The sequence below is a fragment of the Chrysemys picta genome, chromosome 1 (genome assembly GCF_011386835.1).
Source record: "Chrysemys picta bellii isolate R12L10 chromosome 1, ASM1138683v2, whole genome shotgun sequence".
NCBI classification, from domain to species: Eukaryota; Metazoa; Chordata; order Testudines; family Emydidae; genus Chrysemys; species Chrysemys picta.
Genome location: NC_088791.1, coordinates 92,930,068 through 92,952,461, shown reverse-complemented (window position 1 = coordinate 92,952,461; position 22,394 = coordinate 92,930,068). Strand labels below are relative to the sequence as shown.

Here is a 22,394-nt window from a genome sequence, read left to right as displayed (position 1 = left end):
GAGCTGTCGAGGAACAAGTGAGCACCTGCAAAACTCTAATCCCAGCGCTGCCAGGCCTTGGCCAGCTCACTGGCGCTTAGTTTCTCCATCAGGACTGGGGGGTGGGGGAGAAGGCTCAGTGCTCTCCATACGCCCCTCGCTGGGCAAACAGCTGACTGCCGAAGGGTTTGAGGATCAGCTCCCATGCTTCTGTTTGACACTGGGGTGAGCTCAGCTGCCTCTGTTTCTCTCAAGGTGTGTGTGTGTGGTGAGATTCCCAGCCCTGGGGGGTGAGGGCAGGGCCAAATGAAGGTATTCCAGTGCCTGAGGGTTCCCCCCTGCTCTGGGCCCACTCACCATCTAGAGTGGCAATGGTAAGCGGGGGTCCCCACTTCCTGTCCCAGAGAGTTGGGGGGAAGTAGTCGTAGAAGTCCACAGTGTATATTGAGTTGGTCTGGGCCTGCTACACCCTCCTCCTCCTGTCACATGTAGTCCTCTGCTGGGTGGTGGGGGCAGGGCCCCAGAGCAGTGGATGTTGTTGTTAACTTCCCATTGAGATGCATGGGGCAGTTCACACCTCTCTGAACTGTTGTGTTGCAGGCTGCCTGCAGACTCAGGCAGACATCTCTGCATCAGTTGCAATTAGGTCGTGTTTTCAAGCTTTTTTCCACAGCCTGAGGGCTAGAAATGTGTGTCTTTTTTTCTAATAAAAGCTGCAAGTCTGCTACAGTCACATGGCAGGGATGGTTTTGTAAGGGCATAACCATTGCCTTGTTGTATTGCAGGGTCCTCTCCAGATTTGCATTCAGTCTCTCTCAGGACTGGGAACTTCCTATTAAGAGAGAGGTGAGTGGGCCTGGACCCCCCCCTGCCCCAGGAGTAGCCTGCCCTCCCCATTTCCTGGCACGTTGAACAGCCCCCATGCTGCAGACAGCACTTTATTCAAGAGGCCTTGATGCAAATTGGCATTGAACTTGATGCCTGGTCGTCTCCCTGCCCTGTGAGCCAAGGAACAGTCCCTTCCCGGTGGAGCAGCCTCCGCCTGGGTCTGAGTCTGGCAGAGCCAGGGCGAGGCCCCTCAACTGCAGTGTGGTGGGTTGCCAATCTCCTGAGAATCACCAAATTGAAAAGAGGATCAACTTCTGCCCTTCTGGTGGGGTTAGTGGGGGTGCAGCACACTGCAGGCTCTTCACACACCAGTTCTTATTCATACCCCAAGGGGTGTGGCTTTTCTGCTTGCTTCCTCCTCCCTTGGCTAGGAGAGTGAGCACTGGACCCCTGGAGAACAAGGTTCTGACTCATGCAGCTGCACCAGCAGCGAAGGGCCAGGGGCAGGTGTTCTCCAGGTGTTCTTACCTGTTCCCTCCATACCCCAACCAGACTGCAGGGTTGAGACGCTTGGCCTGGTAGGAGAGAGAGCAAGTGGGGTGGGGCAGCAGCTGCCTACAGAAGTCACTTCCCGTCTCCCCCACCTGCAGTGGTAAAGTCCGATGGCACCTGCATATGGCTGCTTAGTGACTCTTGGCCCTTTCCTGTCCTGCAGGAGAAGGAGAAGAAGCCGCTGAAGGAAGGCGTGCAGGACATGCTGGTGAAGCACCATCTCTTCAGCTGGGACATAGATGGCTGACCCCGCCCACTGCGGACCTTCTAGACTGCCACACTCAACACACACTCTCCTCCCTCCCCCACCCGTGGCTGCTCTCAGCCCAGCTGAAGCGACAGCCTCTCCAGCTCGGCCGGGCACTGCACCCCAGGCACTGGGTGGCTGGAGGGCTGTGTGTGGTCTTGCAGGCAGAAATCCTTCCCCCAGCCTGTGCAGCATACCCTGCACCAGCTGCCCAGCTCTCAGTCCCATGTGTTCCCTTGCCCCCAGCTGTAAGTCCTGCTCGGGTGGGGGGAACTCCACCAGCCAGATTTCTAGCTTCCCTTTTGGCCCACCCCGCTGCTCCTCTGGGAGAGGGTTCTTAATCTGCCTACTATCCTAGGGGTAGTGAGCAGATCTGTGTGTCTGTCCAATGTTTCCAAGTGCCGCTGGAGCCCAGAATGTGAGGGCAGCAGGTGAAGAGGCAGCTCCCCCTGCCTGTTTAGTAACTCCAGAGTCCATTGAGGGGGGAGGCTGAGGAATGCACAGAACCACCTGAACTTCCCTGTCTCTTGTGCTTTGGGAGCCTCCCTCCGTGAAAGATGTTTTGTCTTGTTGCTCTAGCAGTGTAATGGACGGATGAGGGTGCTGACAAGATGTGCCTAAGGGAGCAGCCAGTTACCAACTAGAACTGCCTTAGGGGATGAGGCTTTTTCTCAAAAGTGTGGAGGCAAGCCCCAGTTCTCCCCTAGCCAGAGGGAGTATCATGCTGTCGTTTTAGCCTCTAGCTGTCTTGTTTTAAATTAACCAAAAAGATGTAAATGATCTCTAGACATATCTGTATATTTTGGCATCATCTTAGCTCAGGAAGTGGGTTCAGGCCTGAGCTGGCTCAGGGAGACTAACTCAGCCCCTACCCTGTGGGAAGAGGCTGAGGACTATAAGCTAGGAGTGGACCAACACTACTGCTGTAGGGTGAAAGCACTTGTTTGTGAGCACAAACTACTCATGAAATAACACTAGATTCTTACTTTCCTTTAGTCTTTGGGGTTGTAAATAAAGTGCATCGTGGGAGAGCTTTGGTGGTTTTCTCCAGCAGGGATGGGGGTGGCGGGTGAGCCTTCCTTTGGTTTGCTGTTGCAGGTCTCTGTGGGGTTTAAGATGGATGCCTGCTCTCTGAGCTCCTGGAGGGAAAGAGGAATCCTTTACAGGACCAGAGAATTTGTCTTTATCTCACTCAGTGACCCTGAAATCACCTCATCTCTTTTGTCCCTGTTTCCAACTGAAATGGGTCTTAATCCTTTACGGCTTGGTTTGGAATTTAGCAAATGGGAGCAGGCTGCACTGTGCAGTGGGATTTAGAGGCACACAGAATTGCATCCCCACCCCTGCAGGGAAGACGGCCCCTCTCTATTGCAGAACAGAATATTCAGCTGTGGCTACGGCATTAGCGCCATTCTACAGCGCAACAATAGGGCCAGGAAAGACTAGGTCAAGCCTGGCTTGCTGACTAAAGCAGGTATCAGAACCAGCAGCACACTGTACTAGAACTAGTGAGAGCATGGTGGGATGGAATATTCAGGACACTTCTAATGGTGACATTTGTCAACAACAGCGTTTCCACTGTACAAATTAAAATCACATCCCCTGGGACTTATCAGTGTGAAAAAACACAGCAGGAAAAGCCGTTCTGCACTTTTTCGTCTGTCATGCAGTTTAAAAAAAAAATAAAGGTTCTTTGCAAGGCAACCACGCGCCTCAGCATAGGGGAGTGGGGAAGAGAGGCTGTCTCAAAACAGAGTTCAGGGCTGAACACAGTTAAGAGGTAAGGTGCCCTTTATACTTCCAGGAGGGAACCAAAGAAAACAGGAGAGCCTTGCTTGACAGCTCTTTAGGAATTGTGTACTCCTGTGTCCTAAACCCAACCGATGGAAACCTTGAGAAGGTTGGAGACAAATTGGAGCAGACACAGATGAGCACAAGGCATGCCAGCCTGTTTCTATTCAAGTGCTACTCTAACAGGAATGGATCCATTTGCAGGACACTTGCTCCCTGGGGATGCTCCACTGTAGGATGTGCACGCCCCATATACTTTTGACCAGAGACTGTAAACAACAGTGTTGCAGTGCCACACCTGGAGCTCCAGGTGAGGGCATACAGGGAGGTGTAGACCTACTGCTGCTCCAGTTCCTTCTCAACTATGAAACCTGGCAGATTCTGCACCTGAGGGGAAGAGCAGGAGGCAGAACACCCTGATGCATAAAACATCTTGAAGAACTCACATTACTGTACAGCTAGGTAGCCTCTCTATGACCTGAGGGATGCTCCAGTGTAGGAGATTCCTAAGCACTAGGTCAACACGGAGGTGAGTAGTGAATTGAAGACAGGTTGGAGGACTGTCACCCAAGGTCATGTCAGCTATGGATCCAGGTCTGATGGTGTAATGTTTGACAAATGTGTGAACCAAGGAGCAGGTCGCAGCCCTGCAGGTTTCTGAGATGGTGATGTCCTTAAAGAGGGTGATAGCAGTGGACTGAGCCTTCACTTGCTGAGGGGGATATTTCACAGCAGATCAAGATACAATCAAACCCTCTTGGACAGGCTTAGGGGAAATCAGCTGACCCCTCATCCTTTTTGCCAAGGATACAAAGAGTCTTAATGCTGGCAGGGTAGATGGCAAGAACCCTACTTACATCTAATGTTTGGAGACTAGCTTCCTCCCTCAAGGGAGGGGCTTAGCCATTTACTGGTATTTTAGCCTATCTTGGTTGGTGTGAAATTCCAACAAGTCTTTAGGGAGGAATCAAGGATGGGGGCGCAGCATGACCTTTTCACGCTAGCACGTAGTGGATGGTGGTTCTGCCATGAGCCCTCCGTTCTCTCATTCTGGCTGAGGTGACGGTGATCAGAAGCAAGTCTTGAGGATGAGAAAGCAGGGAGTTTGCAACTGCTGGTAAACCACTGAAGTATCTGTGTGAGGAGAGATGTACTAGTACCACAGCTATTCTGCACACGAGGACCAAGATCTTGCTCCTTCTCATCAGTTTACATAATACATAGCTGCACTGCTGTCCAGTGTCCGACAGAGGGGCCCTTTCTGTCATGAAGTAAGTGCTGACGTGGGTAGTGGCCTTCCCTTAGTTCCAGGATGTTCATTTGGAGTGAACTCTCTTGGGTGAGGACCATTTTCCCTGTGCTGTGGCACTCCACCCAAAAGAGGCATCCAGTGTGAAGATTTTTTGAGAATGGTATTTCCACACCAACCTTCAGAGGATCTTTCCACCTAAGAGAAGCTAGTACTCAGGGAGGCACAGTGATTTGTTTGGGGCATACATAATCCTTCGCAACGCCTGACCATCTGATATGCAGCCTTGCATCTGGCATAATGAATGTGGAGGCTGACATGGCCTAGGTGTTGGCTGGGGGGCTGTCTGAGTGGTTTCTGTGGCTTTCGGTGCCCTGGAGGTGGTCATCTTGGTCTTAGATGCATATGCTAGAGGTGTCAAATAGTACCAAGCAAGATGCCTCTTGGTGCTGCTTGGTTGAAGCCTTCTCTAAGTAGGTGGTGTTAGGCCATGCCAGAGTCTCTGGCAGAAGAAAGTGGCTTTCTTCTTTAGAGGCCTTCAGCTCTGAAACTGAGGCTGGAGGGCACTGGTATGGCCTGAGAGGTTGAGGCTAATGTTAAGGGACGTGTTCCTGCCGTTAAACCCCCCGCAGACTTTGCACGTGGATGGGACATAAGATTTTCTGAGGCACCACAGACAGCTTATAGGTCCTATCACTATAAGGAAAACAGTTCTGGCAGCACTGGAACCTTGGACTCTTAAGCATAATCTGGGTAAGTGTCATAGACCACAAAGGCTGAAGGGGCAAGAATTTCAGAGTGCCCCTCCCCCCCAAGTTGTGCAACAACTAAGGGGAAAAAAACCAAAACTAATAGGCTAGGAAGCAGCTGTCAATGCAGTTGCTCCAGCTTAAGCTGCAGGCAATTAAGAAGTGGAGGGGTGAGGGGTCTATATCTCCCTATGTCCTTTCATCTGAGAGCACAAGACCCTGCACTTCAGAGGCATTCACCGTTATTTACAATCTCTGGTCAAGAGTGCAGGGTGCATACATGTCCTACAGCAGAGCCCCCATAAGGGCATGTACTAAATAACTGGATCTCCAACTCCCATCCAAAGAGGGCAGCACCCTCCCCTCTACATTGGTAAAATGTCTTCCCCTTGGTTCAGTCGTGGAGAAATGGAGGTGGGTTAAAATCTGTCCTGGCTGTTTGGACAGAGAGAAACGTACAGTTTATGGGCATGCGGTTAGTCCCCCCACCCTGTATGGAAATGTCCCTATAGTGCCACTCACCAGCTTTACCCACTCACCAACAACAAAATGCTACAGCATTTAAAAGCAAGACAAAGCATGCTGGGAAGGGGAAGCTGCTGTAGGTGCAAATAATGCACTAGGAGAGTTAGGATTCCTCCTCCTCTTCTCACTTCCCATACCTCCATTTCAAAGACAAAAGGTGAAGGGCTCTCAGCCTGCGAGGGCAGGGATGTCCTGTACCAATGCCTACAAGACAGACCTTTTGATCATGTTTTTTCTTTATTTTTTAATAAAATGTTTTTTTCCAAGTATTTATAACTGAAAAAATAATTCAATGGAAGGATCCATTCTCTCACCCCTTAACTCTTCACTCTTGTCCTTTTCCAGTTGAGTGTTCATGCTGGAGCCTATTGCCTCAGACTGTGCTGATCCCCCCCTTGCTGGTGCTGCATAGTGGAAGGGAGAGTGCATGCTACTCAAATACACATTATCAACAAGTAGTGGTTACAGCAGAAAGATTTTCAGGGTTACATTCAAGATAGAGGCAGAACATCAGGCTTTTGTTTTTCCCTGTGAGACGCAACAGGGTCTCCCAGGAAAATCTCCAAGAGTACAGAGAAGTAGATGATCCTGCTTCTCAGCAAGGACCTAGGGCTTCTAACAAGCCACCTCCCCACCGAGAAGCACCACCAGCAATGGGAACCCAGCTCTAGTATTTCAGTACCAGCTACTGCACCCTCGCAGCCTCACTTTACAGAGGGCCTTAGGCCTCTTCCTATGCAGCAATAGCCCTCTGGATTTTGCAGTCCCCTGGGGAGTGGGGAGGAGTGACTTGGTTTACCCACCCTCTCCCCCACCCCACCCAGGGAACTGGTTTGATGCCACCTTCCTACATTGCACTTTGATCATTTGTTTTCTGCTTGATATTAACTCTTGTATTTAGGTTATTTGTACCCCCCCCCCCAAAAAAAAAAAAGCCGAGCCTCTGCTCCAGTGGGGCCAGGGATCACAGTGGTACATATAAAAGCAGCCTCCAAAGCCATACTGACAGCCTGGTTTTCACACAATACTGGAGCAGCTTAGGTCAGGCTGGAAGCCCCTCCAGCCCAGGTCCCAAGGATTATAGGACATGGGTTTGTTCTGCCTCATATACAATTTCTTTAGCCCCAGGAGCACTGAGTAAGTGATTCGGGGTGGGGGGGGGCAGGTACCCAGACACCTTGCTCAGACTCCAAAGGGTGACATGATATGTAGAGTTCTGGGCAGAACAGATGCAGCAGCCATGGTGGTGTGAGCCCCCTATGCAAAAACTAATTATTTTGTATCAGAAACAGACAGCCCAATTAGTGCATAGAGCTAGGGCCAGTCCAGGCCATAAGAAAGAAGCCCAGTTCCAGCCTCCAATTCAGCAGTCCATTCCTGCCCGGAGGGGGAGGAAGGGAACAACCAGGAACGTTATACAGCTGCTCTATTGCTCAGGACACATGGCTTCTCCAGCACACCCTTGGAGTAGGGAAGGAGAAGAATGCACAGCTTTGCACCATGGGAGATGGGCACAGCTTCACTGACTTGTGTGCACACCAGCTAAACACAGAATAGTAAAAAGAAGCAATCTCCTTTGAAGGGCACGTGCAATAAGACTAGAACAGCTAAGCCGTGGCCTGATTCCATCTCCTCCCCAAACCACAGAATTAAAATACCAACTCTCCTCCCAGAACAAGCAGAAGGGGCTCCAGCAATGCAAGACATGCTCCCCCCCCCCGGTGATTCAGGTACACCATGCCCAGCTGCCACTTATGCCTTGACATAGAGTAGGAGGGTGGCTGCACCTCCCCACTTTCCCTCCAAGAACAGCTAGCGAGGTATATACATAGACAGAGATTCTTCCTTAGCTACTAATGAATGGCAGATACCAAGAGGCAAGAAAGCAGCATGAAACCCCCTCCTCCACCCTGAGGCATGGCTCTTCCCAGGTACACCAGGGACAGACGCCAGACTGGTTGATACACTGACATATTCAGCTACTGGGGGCAAAGGGAACTGCTTACCCCACCCTGTGTCTGTCCTACCATCACACAAGTTGGGTGAGGGGAATTCACTTTTTCCTATTAAATTTTGTTTCAAAGCCAGTACCTCCAGCCCTGGTCCTCTGAAAGCAGCAGCACCACCACCAGCTTCTCCATAAGAGTCCAGTTGGCCATGCTGCCTTCTGCTCACAGCCATACACAGCAGACCGTCCCCGCTCCCCACAGGCTCAGCACCTGTCTAGGGCAGAAGAGGGGAGGCTCCAAACAGCATGGCTGGTTCACTTTTCACACGAGGTGGTGAATGACCATCACTGACCAGAGACAGAACAAGCTTAGAAGGGGACTAGGATGAGTAAGACGTATAAAGGCTTGAAAGCAGCCCCTTCCAAACTCAGCCATAATTACCAAAGTCGCTTGGGGTTGAGAAGGCCATTTCTAGGTCACATAAACTAAGCTAAAATCCCCACCCTGCTGCAGCCTAGGGAGCTTACAGGGGTAGGCCAAAAAGGGGATGGGAGGGAGACTGGGTGTTAAATTTCTAGTAAGAAATTTTTTTTTTCCTTTTACTCCTCTGGGACTAGGGTGAACATGGCACGGCTCAGCAGAGACCGTCCTGCCTTTGCATCTGCTTTAGCGATGCCTGAGAATAGCCTTCCACACCGTTCCCGCCTCCCGGAGGGGCCTGTGCCAGAGCCCTGCCCTGCAATGAACCATCTGCCACTGCTGCAGAGCAACATGAGCATGAGGCTTGCCCTCTCCCCTTCATTTCTGTGAAGCACTGCATCAGCTGTTTTTCCAACCCTTCCCCTGGGCAGCAGGGAAGTCTCCCTGTCCCCGCAGGGGCTCATGGCATGGGTGAGCGGGGGAAAAGCTGACGCCGGGAGACAAATCGCTCACCTGAAAATAGTGTCACCCTAAGTTGCTTGTCTCTAATAGCCCACAGCACAGAAGGCCACCTCACGCACGGAGAAGACATCAATAGCTGCCTCACCCCTGGCTCCAGCCACCCAATGGCTATTTTCCAGCACTCAGCCTCTTCGGGCTCTGGGCAGCTGTTAGGCCCAGACAGCCCAGCTGTGCCTAGTGAGCCACAGCCGTAGCAGGGCTTGAGCAGGCTGGTGCTAATGACCTGACAGCAGGGAGCTTGGGCTGCAGGCTGAGTAGGAACCCCAGGGGCAGAATGAGCAACGGGCCTGATGCAGCCTGTGTGCCGGGATTCTTGGCCCACCCCCAGCTCTGCGGGAGGCTGGGGCCCCAATCGAAAGAGCAGGTTTTTAGCACCGTCATGCAGGTTGGGCCAGTCTCCTTTTGTGCAATATGAACCCAGCAGCAGGCTTAGCCTTTCCTAAGCTGCAGCCATGACTATAATATCTGCTGCAGAGGGCCCACCTCCCCCTCCCCCTCCTCCCACCCAACACCCCATCCCGGATCAGCGGCTTCCAAAAGCCACACACACAAAGCTGAAGCCCGACCCTCCAGGATCCTAGGCAGGTACCTGCTCTACCACAAGTAACAGCACCTCAGAGCTGGGAAATGGAGGCCACGTAGTCGCCTTCCACCTGTGTGGCAGGAAGTTCATGCGCCCCTTTGACTGGCTCTCAGCACAGCCTGAGTTTTGCACTGCAGTGCCCTGCGCGCTCCTGGGGCAATAGTTACTCTACTTTGCTCATGGCCTTGGCCCAGAGCAGGATGGGAGGGCTGGGTTTCCAGTCATGAGCCCCTTCTCGCTGTTCTGGTTTCTCATCCTGGGTTGTGTGAAGGACTTAGTACAGGGCCCCTAACAAGCAACAACCTGATCTACTTGAGAAAGGGTATTTCTTTGGGCACTAGCATCTGTGGCTGTAGAACTCCCCCGAGTGAGGGGTGCGCTGCCTGGTCATTCCCCCCTGTACCTCTCTCTCCTCCAGCCAGACGGCAGATCGTAACCGAACCCGTCCCTTGTACTGCCCCTGGTAGAAGGTGGCTTATTGCTTGAGCGTCCCTTTGGCCTGAAGCTTCTCCTATAACTGAGACCGGCGTGACAGCTCTGGTCTGTAGGAAGAGCGGGGCCATGGCTAACTCAGTGCTCCCCCTTCCTTAAACAGCCGCTGGGAGGAATAGCTGAGCCGCTGCCTAACACGAGGAGTCCCTGTCAGTGACCGTTCACCCTTCAGCCCTCCCAGCACAGCAGGAACCCCTTTGTTTCCCAATTGCTTTTAGGTTGGCCCCTGCCCTACCCCTCTCCTGGCTCCCAGCTGAGCTGTTCCCAGTTGAGCCAAAGGAGCAGGGGAGGCCTCCCTACCCTGCAGCGGTGATATTTCAGCTTTAGAGCCAGGGTATAGGCAGGGAACCCGCCAGTTTCAAAACGTCTGCAGCCCCTGTCCCCTGAAAGCTATGGTTACTGCTCTGGTCTGACCTGCTGATTGTAGCCCCAGTGAGCACAATGACCCACCAACAGCTGTGCCAGCCCTTGCCAACAGTACGAGTTTCACTACAGGAGGTCACGACTGGGGGAAGAGTTTACACGCAAGGGGCTCATTTTTGGTTGATTGGGCCTCTTCCCGCCCCGTGCCTGTGCCCTCCCCCCCATTCCCTTCAGTGTCCATTCAGAGAGCTACAAGCAAGAATCCCAGTGCAGCTGTAGATCATGTCCATCAAGGAAGTCTGTGGAGAAGAGGCTGGGGACTGCAGTGCTTAGGGGAGCAAGGCTCATGACAGGGCCCCCCGAAAGCTCCAGCCAGTCCATGCTGTCCAAGTTACCCTCAGCTAGGTCCAGGACTAGTCCCCCAGTTGGCTCATGGGCAAAGTGCAATTCTGAGGTGTCCATGGGGGAAGGCGGGTGGTCCAGAATGGCTGAGCTGCTCAGCATCTCACTGTGAAGGTCATCGATCAGGGACAAGGGCTCAGGCCCATCGTGGCCTGCTGGCAGAAGGGGGAGGCCAGTGCTGCTCTCCAGGAAGTCCTCCAGCCGGCCTGCTAGGACAGGGTTAATGCAGCTGGTATGGCCAAGGGACATGTGCAGGGGAAGCTCAGAGGAATGGTGGCTGTTGGACGGCGAGGCGCATGCTGGAGACACCGATGTCTCCTTCCCAGCTGGAGAGGGCTGCTCCTTGAAATCAGCTGAAATCTCTGTAAAGAAAGAACACAGAGTCCCAGGGTGATGAAAGGCTCCAGTTAGTGGAGGTCAGATCCTTCAGATCCCTGAGCTAGAGCATCACCAATCCTGACACCGTGGGCCATATGCTGATCACCAACAGGGGTCAAGAAACCTCTCCCAGCTACACAGTAGGCTGGCTTAGGGGAGTTTTAAACCTGCCTTACAGAGAACCATCATGGGCCAGGGCCATGTGAGGGAGGCCAGCCCAGAGCAACCATAGGTCTGATGCAACGCAGCAGCTAGAGGAGTTTTATGCTATATTATACCAGTGCCTGACAAGTCTGTTTCATAGTGCCATACCATACCCTGCTTATGCTAAGGACAGCACCAAATGAAGAATAAGCAAGGGCCCAGGCCAGGGGATACGTACACTAGGGGCAAGATCAATCTCACCAACCCTGCGCCCTGTTGGGGAGCCAAAGGGTGGGAGTCACACTAGCACATGAGCTCAGTGCTACACAAGCCATAGACTCAAACCCAGAGGTAACCAGCCAGCAACCTCACTGATTCTCTCCTCACCTCCACTCTCTATGAGGATGTCAAACAGGTCGTCCATCTGTTGGCTCGAACAGCCATTCTCCTGGGAAGAGAGTGTGATGAATTAGACGCACACTTACAAGACACACAGTAACCACCAATCTGCTGGCCCGGTCCTTCTCCTTCTCCTTCCCGCACTGATCTGGTAGGATGGTGCCTATAGCACATGGCACCAATGACCTCTGTCACCCCAAGGTGTTACTGGAAGAAGGGTGTTTATAGCAGTGTGAGGTCCTACCACCCCACCATGCCCCTGTATTATGGGTATACCTACACTGCAGCTGGGAGGGGTAATTCCCAGCTTGGGCAGACGTGCTCTTGCTAGCTGTGATCAAGTTAGTGTGCTAAAAGTATTGGTGGGGCCACAATTGCATGGGCAGCAGGATCTTGGATGGGATTGTCCTCGGCAGTTAACCGAATCCCTCGCAGCCACACTGATTATTTTAGCAGGCTAGTTCAATAAGGCTAGCATGTGTACCTCTACCCGAGCTCAAAATTACACCTCCATCCGTAGTGTAGACACACCCTAAGCAGGAGGTAATCTTACCTCAGTCTCAACAGGCATATGGGTCAAAGAGTGAAATGGAAGGTGACTCCATTCCCACTGAAACACCACCAAGGAAATTCACCTTGACTCCTTGTGTGCAGCTCAAGGGCAGTTAGAAAAGGCCCCGTGTGTTTCAGTCTCTCCATTTCCTAGGCACCTGCCCCTGAATTCAGGGAGCAACATGGGTGTTGGATTTGCAGAGGGCAGCCAACCCACATGCTCCCCAAGACGTTCCTTGTGGAAGCACAAGGAAGTGGCTGCTCTTACCTCATGAGGCTTTGGCTGTTGCTTCATGGCCTCTTCATAGCCTGGTGGTTCTTTCATCAGCACCGAGGAGCCAGGGAGAGGAGGTGAAGGGGTCCCAAAAAGGGACGGGTGCTGCTGCTGCTGCTCAAGGTCCATCTGGGATGGGGAAGTGGCAGCAGGAGAACCTGGCTGTGAGGACGACTGTTTAGAATGAAGGAGAACGGAGTGAGTAGGTAGAAAGACCATTTCATCTCCCACATCATGGCTGCTCTCACATGTCCTGGAGAGGCCATCCCTTCTCTCCCCGCTAACGCTGGCCGAAACCACACTGCTTCTGCTCTTCTCTCAGTATCTCTGCTCTTTCTTGCACTGTGCGCGTAGTACATCCCCAGATCACAAATGAAAATCCTCTGCTGTAGCACGACCATGCCACAAACCACCACAGGACTGCACTGGGGTGAGGAGGAGCTCATCTGTTTGGGTGGGTGGATTCCCCCAGCACTTCACAGAGACACAGGACGACTATCCCCACAATATCAATGTAATCTGTGTGCGACAGCCTAGAACTGTTATTTTACCCTTTCCTCTCCATAATGAGTCTGCTTTGGAAACACAAAACTATTCACAAAACACAGGCTGTGGAGAAGTCCGCAGGCTCAGATAGTGTCAGATCTCACAAACTTAGCAGCGGGGGTGGGGACAGACCTCAGAAGAGAGCTCTCCAAAGGAAACCCAAGGTATTACAGGAAGTGGTGTTGGTGACTCAGCACTGATCCAGTACCGCAGAGATGTGCTAAAAATACTGTTAAGGCCTTAGCCTTTACTATGATCATTAAAGATCCATTCCACAGTTTGTTAAAGTAGGAATAATGGTCCAAGTACCCTGGAGGAACTCCAGCTCAGATAGTTATACATGCTGCCTCTCTAAATCTCTCTGGGAGTTTAATCTAGGAAGGTATTTTTCACTTTCCTTCACTGTAACGCTGTGGGCAGCAATGCGGGTGCAGAGAAGTGATCCCTGTATATCCAGCCTCCAAAGTCCCTTACGAGTCTGCTCTCTCAAAGTGAGAGAGCCTGAAACCTGGCACTGTGACATGGACTCCATGGGATATGCAGGGAAGCTACCTTTTTCGGCACACTGGGTTGGTTGGCTTTGCTAGGAGCACCAGTTTTCAGAGATCCTTTGTGGAAGCTGTTGAGGAAAAAGGGCTGCAGGTTTGGAGGTGCTGAGAAAGACAAAATTGTGTGGGGCAGCTGCCCAGTGACCACCTGCAGACCTGGCTTCTGAGCCTACAGGGAGACAAAAGGATGAAGAGAGCTACAAACCCCTGCATGGCATGTAAGCTAAGATCAATCACATATTCTGGCTGGCTTAAGGAATTTAACTCTTCAATGGAGAAAGGTGCCTTTGGTTAAAAAACATTCACCTCTGTATTAAAGGCCTTATCAAACCCATGTACTGACCCTCTTCAAAGATGGTCCCACAGCACATGGGTAAGAGCAACAGAACAAAGAAGTTTGATCACATCACTCAGACAAGGCCACTGCCTCCCCATTCATTTCAGGATCCAGTTCAAAAGTTACCCTCCTAATCCTTAAAACCCTTCATAGACTTGCTCTAACCTAACTGATGCACTAGGGAACACACTGAATTATCACCTCATCTAGAAGGGAGAAGATGCAGACCAGGAACTCCTGAGCGGTCACTGAGAAGGGTTATAACCTCTTCACACCTTGTTTCTTTATAGCATTACATCTCTGACAGCCAGACGCAATCCGTAACCAAAGAAAAACAGTTCGGGTGGGGGGCAAGGAGGGCATCTCAACATGGATAATCAGGACCCAGGTTTTAACATGACACCTATTATTCCGGAAGGAGATTTCTCAGAGTTCATACCCCACCCCAGGGTGCAGAGAAGCCCTGCCAACCCCAGTGCAGTAACTGCCTTTTGATTTCAGTGGGAATCCTCAAAGGGTAAGGAACTACAACATGAACAAGGAGGACACAATTCTGCCCTTTATTTGTTTACAATCACTTTGTAAGGACACTTTCACACAGTACTAGGTTGTTCAACTGCCGTGTGATTAAGGGTACATCTACACAGCAAAGAAAAATCTGCAGCTGGCCTGCAGCCGGCCTGCAGCTCAAGCCCCCCGAGCCTGAGTTGGCTGGCACAGGCCAGCCCAGGTTTTTCTTTGCTGTGTAGACATACCCTAGGGGCCAGAGCTAATACATTGTTAGGGATTCTCAACTATTCTTCATGCCATGAATCCCATGTTCAACCTCCTCAGATGCATCCCAGGATCCTTTACCCCAGTGCCTACTGCTCTTCTGTGGGAGTCACCATGGGAAATTGTCTCAAAGGTGTATGGCACGTCTGACACCCCGAGGAGGACTGGTTATAAGTGGCTGAGCAAAGCTGCTGCAGCAGAAGGCCGGAGATATGAAATGGGAGCATTGTGCGATCCCCATTCATTCCCCCCAGGGCCAGCTCCCAGGCCGAGAACCAATGCAACATGCATGGGGAAGGAAACTGCAGTGCAGTGGGGTCTCTCCCTCTGTAGTGATGGTCTCAGAACTGATTTGTCCACGTGCTCCCTTTCCCCTCTGCGACTCAGCCAACCACCAGACAAAGGGAAAACAAGGAAGGAATGCAAGCATGTGGTCAGCTACCTTCCTGACGGGCTGGTTCAGTAGCCTGGGAAGCTGCTGCTGTGAGTTGCTTGCAGGTAGCTGACACTGTGGTTGGCTGGATAGTTTAGTGGGTGACGACTGTACTCTCTGAGAAGAAAAAGAAGAATGAAAACAAAGCTATTCGCTGTACTATTTGAGGGGGTTGTGGAGGCTGGAGGGAGAAACAGGGTTTAGTTTTCCTGAAGCTAAAACGAAGTTAAATGTATTTCCCAACCCTTACATCTTTAGAAAATGCACTTGTTAGTTTCTCCTAGCAAGAAAATTGGAACACTGCCTACTATTAGGTACACAGGAATTGCCAGGCCGAATCAGGACCCGGTCTCTGAGAGTGACCATTGCTAGCAGTTTCTGAGGAAGGTGCAAGAAACAGTTCAGTAGTCAGTTATGGGAAGAACTACTCCCATTTCTTCCTAACCCCGAATAGTTAGAGGTTGGCTTATACCCTGAAACTTGAGGGTTTCTGTCCCTGACTAGACTTCTGGAGTCGGTGTTCAAGGTACTTTTGTTAAATGCGGACTTGTCTCCCACCAAAATCAAAGGGGAAAATTATCTGGGCTGGGCTCGTCTCTATCCTCTTCAATGAAAGGCCTTGCTTTCTGTCCGCTCCACTACAGAATGGCACATGGAAGAACAAAACAAAAGATCATTTAACAAGACACACACTCCTGTTCTCAGGGCTCTGATTTCAGCATTCAAACCTCAATTAGACAAAGTCATCTACTGGAAAACTCGAGCCACAATCTCTTTTCTCACCACAGTGACGAGTGGTGGAATTCCCACTGCCTTTTACTATAGCGTAGTAAAAACCTGTCTGCAGTGTTGTAGCTTTGCTGGTCCCAGAATATTAGAAAAACAAGGTGGGTGAGGTAATATCTTTTATTGGACCAACTTCTGTTGGTGAGAGACACAAGCTTTTGAGCTTACACAGAATTCTTCTCCTGGGGACCTGAAGAGGACCTCCGTGTAAGCTTGAAAGCTCCTCTCTCTAACCAAGAGAAGTTGGTCCAATAAAAGATATTACCTCCCCCACCTTGTCTCTATAGTAAAGACTTGTTCTTTCACATCCTTTTGGACCAGGAATCAGCCTTCCACATCAGACCGTTGGTCTGCCTAGCCCAGTGTCCTACCTGTAACTGTAACCAAAACCTGATGATTTGGAGAAGGCTAAGAAGCCTCTAATGTACCTAGTTAACTATGTAACACCGTACATGAGGTTTGTGTGCATGGAATTTCCTCCCATCCCCTGGCACTGATCTGTTTTTGCCCTGAAGCAGAAGATTAGATTACACTCATCTTGATTTCCATAGCTACAAATTTTAGAGCCAGTCATAAGATCATCCAACCATTTTAATTTGTAAAATTAATTTCCGAATTGTGATGTCACTCTGTGGTAAAATGAACCCCCCATAATAATGACCAGGGACTTGCAGAGCAGGACTAGACTGCCTAGCATGGGAGCGACAGTGCAAGCCTACCTGCAATGGTGTGCAGCTATTCCCCTGTGGTGAGAGGCCCCGCCTCTCAGCATTCTGATTGGTCACTGTAAGGACAATGTGGGTCCCTGTGGAATCTGTGATGAGGGTAGGGGGAGGGGCCCCCTTGATGATGTCACTCAGGGGACTCCCTTGCTGACCAAGGAAGAGCTGCGGGGTGTGGGACTGGCATGGTGGCTCTGTTTCTGCTGTCAGCACCTCCTGTTTCACCATCACCGCTTTCTTTGGCACTGAGCTTGGATCTGAAGTGTCCATTTGGCTAGTGGTGGACACAGGGTTGAATTGATCCGTTTGGCCATCAGGCAGCCCTGCAGACTGGCAACTCGGAAACCCGTTTTCACTCTTAATCTGGGTGCCAAGAGCCACTGGACTAGAGGCAGGGACTACTCCGGTTTCCATGGCTAGTAGTGGCTGCTGAGACCGTTTCTCCTGTTCTAGCTGCAGCCTCAGCATCTCCACCAGCTGCTGCTTCTGTTTCAGCATTCGGGTGAGTTCCTCAATCTGCCTGTCCTTCTCCTGCAACATCTGATCTTTATCCTGGACCTCCATATCCTTGCTGCTGCTGGTGCTGCACCGCTCCAACCTGGGTGCTGGATTTAGGCTGCAGGAGGTGGCCTTAGAGCTCTCTTCCTTCATCAGGAACTGCACTGGAGATGCCTGCAGGGTAAGCTGGGTCAGAGGCGAAGTCACCGTCTCTCCAAAGGCATCTCCAGTGGCAGAGTTCTCCTCCCCAGTGCTCATCTGTGAGCGCTCTGAGGGGGTGGGCGAAACAGGTGGTGTTGAGCCTGTGCTCCCAAACTTCATCATGCCATTGCTGGTGACGGTGGCCACAACTACCTCTGTTGGTGCAATGCCAGTAGTGACCAGGGCCGGCCCAGTGCTCAGCCTAGCAGCTGGGAAGGCTACCACCACCTCAGCAGCTTTTGGGAGGATGGCTGTTGCACTGGGCTTGGGATTGCTGGCTGTTTGGCTGCCATTCTGCTCTTGGTAAGCTCTGAGCCGCTCAATCAGGTCCGTCTTGGTGCCTGAGACAGGCAGCGCCCTCATCTTCAATTCTTGCTTCAGCTCTGCCACCTAAGAAGGGGAAAACTGTGTTACAACTAAAAGAAAACCCACCGCAACCGGACCTTCCTTTAACACATATGTGAGTCACAAGACAAGGGACTGAACTGACAACCCGGCAGACTCAGGGGTCCTTTATTCCCACACCCCAGGTACAGCAGCAATGCAAGCTGCCACTACATACTGCCCTCTCAGTGTGCCTCAGCCCAGCTCCGGAGCGGCCACCTCATTCAGTCCTTGCCTTCTCAGCTGACAATGCCAATAAGGGGCCAGTTAGTTTTAGTGCTGATGGCGGCATGGACATTTACCTTCATTTCATCTAGGTTGGTGGGGAGAGGGCCCGGTTTACCCACTGTGGCATTACTGTTTTGTCGCATCAGCCCACTAGAACTGGAGGATACAGAAGATGCGCTGCTGCCGGTAGCAGAGAGACTACGCATGGCAGGGGCACTAGTGCCACTCTGTTGCTCTCCTGGAGGCCTGCAGGAAGAAAAAGTGTGGATATCAGAATCAAGGTGGAAGGGATCCTCATAGCCCACCAGCTGTGCTGAGAAGCCAAACAAGGACATTTGCAGCACTGTGTGCCTGTGGAAACATCTAGGGCACCAGCACCCCCAGTGTTAAAGCACGCCAATAAATACCTTCTGACTGTACCGAGATACTCCACTCTGGCCACTGAAAAACCAACTAACTTCAGCTGCTCTTGCCTGACAGATTCACCCAACACAGACCACTTCTTGAGGGTGACAGTAACTTGACAGGATTTACAACTCCTATGCCTCACACCTTCCGAGCTCAATGTGCTTGGGATCTGATGAACTTACTAAGGGAGCGAGTCCCTCACAAGGGGTGGGGAGAGGCAGGAGAGGATCGTGGGCAGTGCAGTAAGTCCCGTCCTTTGGCAGGGAAGATAGGATGGTCTGGTAGCTAGTGCAGCTCATGGAGACCATGAGTAGGGATGGGAGGGCAGGGGGTTCCATACGGATGAGTAGAGTTGTGGGACCCGTACTTTGGTGGGGCTGGCAGGATGGTCTGATAGTTGTAGTGCTGCTGCTGCTGCTGGTTGAGGATCTGGAGCTGCAAGAAGAGCTGTTGCTGCTGCAGTATTTTGGCATAGGATGAGTCCATGGGGGGAGCCCCTTTGTCCTGCTTTTGGTCCGGGGGGATGTACTGGTGGTATTTGAGCTTCTTGACTTTCGGCTTCAATTCCTTGGCTTTTTTACTGCGCTGAGACTTCTCGCTGGCAGACTTGGGCTGGCTTTGCTATTCAATGAGAGAGGGAGGGGAGGAAGAAAATAAAAATAGATGTAGCAGATGCACTGGGATAGCATTAACATATAACCAAAACCTGCAGGCAAACCAGGCTTTTTACTTCAAAACTCTCTCCAGATTTGACTCCGGGGCCTTTCCACATTCTTAAAGCAGGAATAATAGTACACACTCAGCAGCTCGGCTAGCTCCAGGACCTTACACAGCACCAGAACAAGGGTACAGAGTCAAGAACACAAGAAGGATTACCACAGCGCAACAGACCATTGAACAATTAGCCCAGACTCCTTCTCCCTGACCATGGTCAAAGCTAGATGCTTCAGAGGAAAATTTTTATATCTAGGACCCTTGGCAACTGCACTATAATATGTTTGGAAGGGGGGAGACACCTTCCTGTCCTAATCCCTGTCTCAATGAGTTCCTCTCTAACTGAAGAAGATCTAGACATTGATCCATCTCAAGCCCGGGGAAGGTCCTACAAGTAGAAACCAGGGGGAGACAGTGAAAGATGAAAGATGTTCTTCCAGCACCTCAGCATCTCTTAGTCTAACACTCCCACTCTCTACCATCCCCAGAGCAGCCACATTAACGTCTATACAAATGGAGTGACATCCCCCACACTCCCATACCTTAATGAGTGTTGGTGGGGGCTTGGCAGCAGGAATAGCGGCTCTGTTGGCGAAGCTAGGAGGCAGCAGAGGTGGTGGTGGAAGAGGAGGGAGTGGCTGTTCAGGTAGGAAAGGTGTTTCATTGGAGTCTGCATTGATCTGTAACTGGGACACAACCTGCAAGGGGAAGAAAGAGCATCACTCAGACACAGACACACAGCTAAACGTTTTCTCTCCACTGTTACAATGTTGCCCTCATTTCAGAAAGCAGGGGGCTGTAGGAGCATTCCACTAAAGTTGCTATACACGGGTTACCAGACATTAAATGGCCACCTGGCTTCTTAATCCACTCCCTGAGATCCTCTTGTCCAGCTTGGGGAAAAGCACGCTTCAGTGGGATCAAAGCATCCTAGAACAAGGAAGGAATCAAAGCCCACTTCTAACTCTATGCCCCTCCTCCTTTTGCCTCCCAGGAACAGTCACATACACTTAATACACACGGCATTACCAAGCAACCATTCCCACTACCAATCCCCAACAGGGCATAACTAGGTGCCCTCTCCTATCACTTCTAGGGAATCACTGGAAGCCCATTCCCACTGCAGCTACCCACAGGGGCACCAGACACATGGTTTTGCTGGTACCACTTAGAACTTAGACATCTCATGTGACTTCAGTGATATCTCACGGATGTATTACTGAGGAACAAATCAGTCTCTTAGCAGTGACACCTTGTAGATATCTCTATGCCTCATCCCTCATTCAGGGATCCAGGCATTTGCACTGCCCCAATCTAATAATGGTTCTGAGGTGCCAGAGAGCAGCAAGAGTCAACACTCGGCATTGTTACCTGAGCTGTTGATGACACAGTGGTGCTGGGAAGCGGCTCACCAATCCGGGCGTCCATCGGTGATGGTACAGATCCCTGGGACTCATGGCTGGCTGGCTGCTCTGGGGACAGGGCATCACTGCTGTCCTCGTCAAAAGAGGAATTGTCTGCAACCTTTGGGTAGTTCACCTGCCCAACTGAAAACAAAAGGTAATTTCAAACACTGAATATATAACAGTCACCACTGGCCAGCGGGGGGCAGGCTGGGCTGTCTGTTTTAGCTTAAATCCCAAACCCAAGAGATAAGAGAATAAAGCACAGACCTGAGCCTTTCCAGGGTACTTCCCTTCTCTCTGCGGAATCAGTACTATTGGTCAACAGTATCAAGTGCTACAGAGTAGTCTCGCAAGAGTATGGAAACACTTCCCTTGTCTATGGACAGGGTCATCCACTAGAACAACTGTTGCTGCTTCTACCATACCCTGAGGCCTAAAGGCTGACTGAGAAGGATCCAGGGCAATGGCACCTGACAAGGGGCATTGGGGACTTGGTTTGGTGGCGTCTCAATGAGGGAGGTTAGGTGTTAGTTTGCATTATCTAGTCTCAAGTAATGATTTCTTTAGTGTTGGCCAGCTGCATGCTATAGGATAGGAAGGGGCGGGCAAACTTTTTGGCCTGAGGGCCGCATCGGGTTTTGTAAATTGTATGGAGGGCTGGTTAGGGGAGGGGGTCGTGGCCCGTGGCCCGGCCCCCACCTCCTATCTGCCCCCCCATACATGGGACTCCTGCCCCATCCAACCCCCCCCCCCCCCCCGTTCCCTGACGACCCCTCTGGGACCCCTGCCCCATCCAACCACCTGTCCCCTGACTGCCCCCGGAACCCCTACCCCTGACTGCCCCCTGCTACCCCATCCAACCCCCACTCCTTCCTGACTGCCCCCCGGGACCCCTGCCCTCATTCAACCCCGTTTCTCCCCCGACCACCATCCACACCCCCGACCACCACCCCGTACTCCCCTGCCCTCTATCCACCCCCCCTGTTCCCTGCCCCCTTACCGCACTGCCTGGAGCACCGGTGGCTGGCGGCACTACAGCCGCGCTGCCCGGCAGGAGCCAGGCCACGCCGCCGCCACAACACAGCACAGAGCACCGGGTCAGGCCAGGCTCTGCAGCTGTGCTGCCCCAGGAGCTCACAGCCCCACTGCCCAGAGCACTGCGCTGGCGGCAGAGCTGAGGCTGTGGGGGAGAGGGGACAGCAGGAGAGGGGCCGGGGGTGAGCCTCCCGGGCCAGGAGCTTGGGGGCCGGGCAGGACGGTCCCGCAGGCCGGATGTGGCCCGCAGGCCATAGTTTGCCCACCCCTGGGAAAGGAAGAGGGATCTTCCTCCTCAAAGGAGGTGTTGACAGTTTCTGTTAGTTGGGATCCCAGATGTTCTCTACTCTCTTTTTCCAGACACAAAGGGCAAGGGTCAATCACAAGAGGTGGCCCTAACTGTTCCTCGGACTTCTATCTGTACGTATACGGCCCCCTCCAACAATAGTATCTGTGAGTCCCACAAACATTAATTTATCCCCAAGACACCCCTGTGAAGCAGGGAAGTATGATCACCCCCATTTTAAAGATGACCAGATGAGGCACAGAGAAAATTAGTGATGTGCCCAGATCTCTCAAGCCCCAGCTCAGTTTCTTAACCACAAGATAATTCTTCCTCTCTTCCTTGACATGAAGCCAGGCTTGCTCCTACCCCAGCCCTGCACCTCTCAGTGAAACGTATACACCCTTGCTCATGAGCATGCCTCCATTAGTCTCTGAAGGAGGTGGCAATTCCTTCAGTGACTGCCCAAGGCTTCAGCAGGGTGCGGCTATGTTTCATACAGCCTGCCCAATTAGGAGTGGGGTGATATTCCTCAGCATTCCTTTTCACCCCTGCCATGGCACTGAAATGATTTACAGCCGTTCCTATTTATTTTCAAAGGAGTTGAATCCTCCGAAGATTTTAAACCAACAGAAAGCTTTTGTTTCCACACACCTGCTCACTCATGTGCCCTGTCTCCCCTCCCTGATCTGA

At 51.7% G+C, this 22,394-nt stretch overlaps 2 protein-coding genes across 13 annotated transcripts in view; one reads left to right on the top strand and one right to left on the bottom strand.

The window, feature by feature from the left end:
- SGSM3 (small G protein signaling modulator 3) overlaps positions 1-6,189 on the top strand; it is a 47,475-nt gene extending 41,286 nt beyond the window's left edge. For all 4 annotated transcript variants that reach the window (XM_005302551.4, XM_024100029.3, XM_065563349.1 and 1 more), the window contains exons 21-22: positions 765-825; positions 1,523-6,189. In XM_005302551.4, coding sequence (XP_005302608.2) covers positions 765-825; positions 1,523-1,606 — 145 coding nt within the window. In that variant the 3' untranslated portion in view covers positions 1,607-6,189. The remainder of the gene's footprint in view (positions 1-764; positions 826-1,522) is intronic.
- Positions 6,139-22,394, bottom strand: part of MRTFA (myocardin related transcription factor A) — a 171,569-nt gene continuing 155,313 nt past the window's right edge. For 6 of the 9 annotated variants that reach the window (XM_008179277.4, XM_005302553.5, XM_065563314.1 and 3 more), the window contains 10 exons: positions 20,349-20,524; positions 19,520-19,675; positions 18,631-18,884; positions 17,930-18,101; positions 16,542-17,633; positions 15,046-15,153; positions 13,497-13,661; positions 12,393-12,572; positions 11,561-11,621; positions 6,139-11,013 (listed from right to left, as the gene is read on the bottom strand). In XM_008179277.4, the coding sequence (XP_008177499.2) occupies positions 10,499-11,013; positions 11,561-11,621; positions 12,393-12,572; positions 13,497-13,661; positions 15,046-15,153; positions 16,542-17,633; positions 17,930-18,101; positions 18,631-18,884; positions 19,520-19,675; positions 20,349-20,524 (2,879 nt within the window). In that variant the 3' untranslated portion in view covers positions 6,139-10,498. The remainder of the gene's footprint in view (positions 11,014-11,560; positions 11,622-12,392; positions 12,573-13,496; positions 13,662-15,045; positions 15,154-16,541; positions 17,634-17,929; positions 18,102-18,630; positions 18,885-19,519; positions 19,676-20,348; positions 20,525-22,394) is intronic. The other 3 variants (XM_042843516.2, XM_065563339.1, XM_042843518.2) reach the window with 2 other exon arrangements.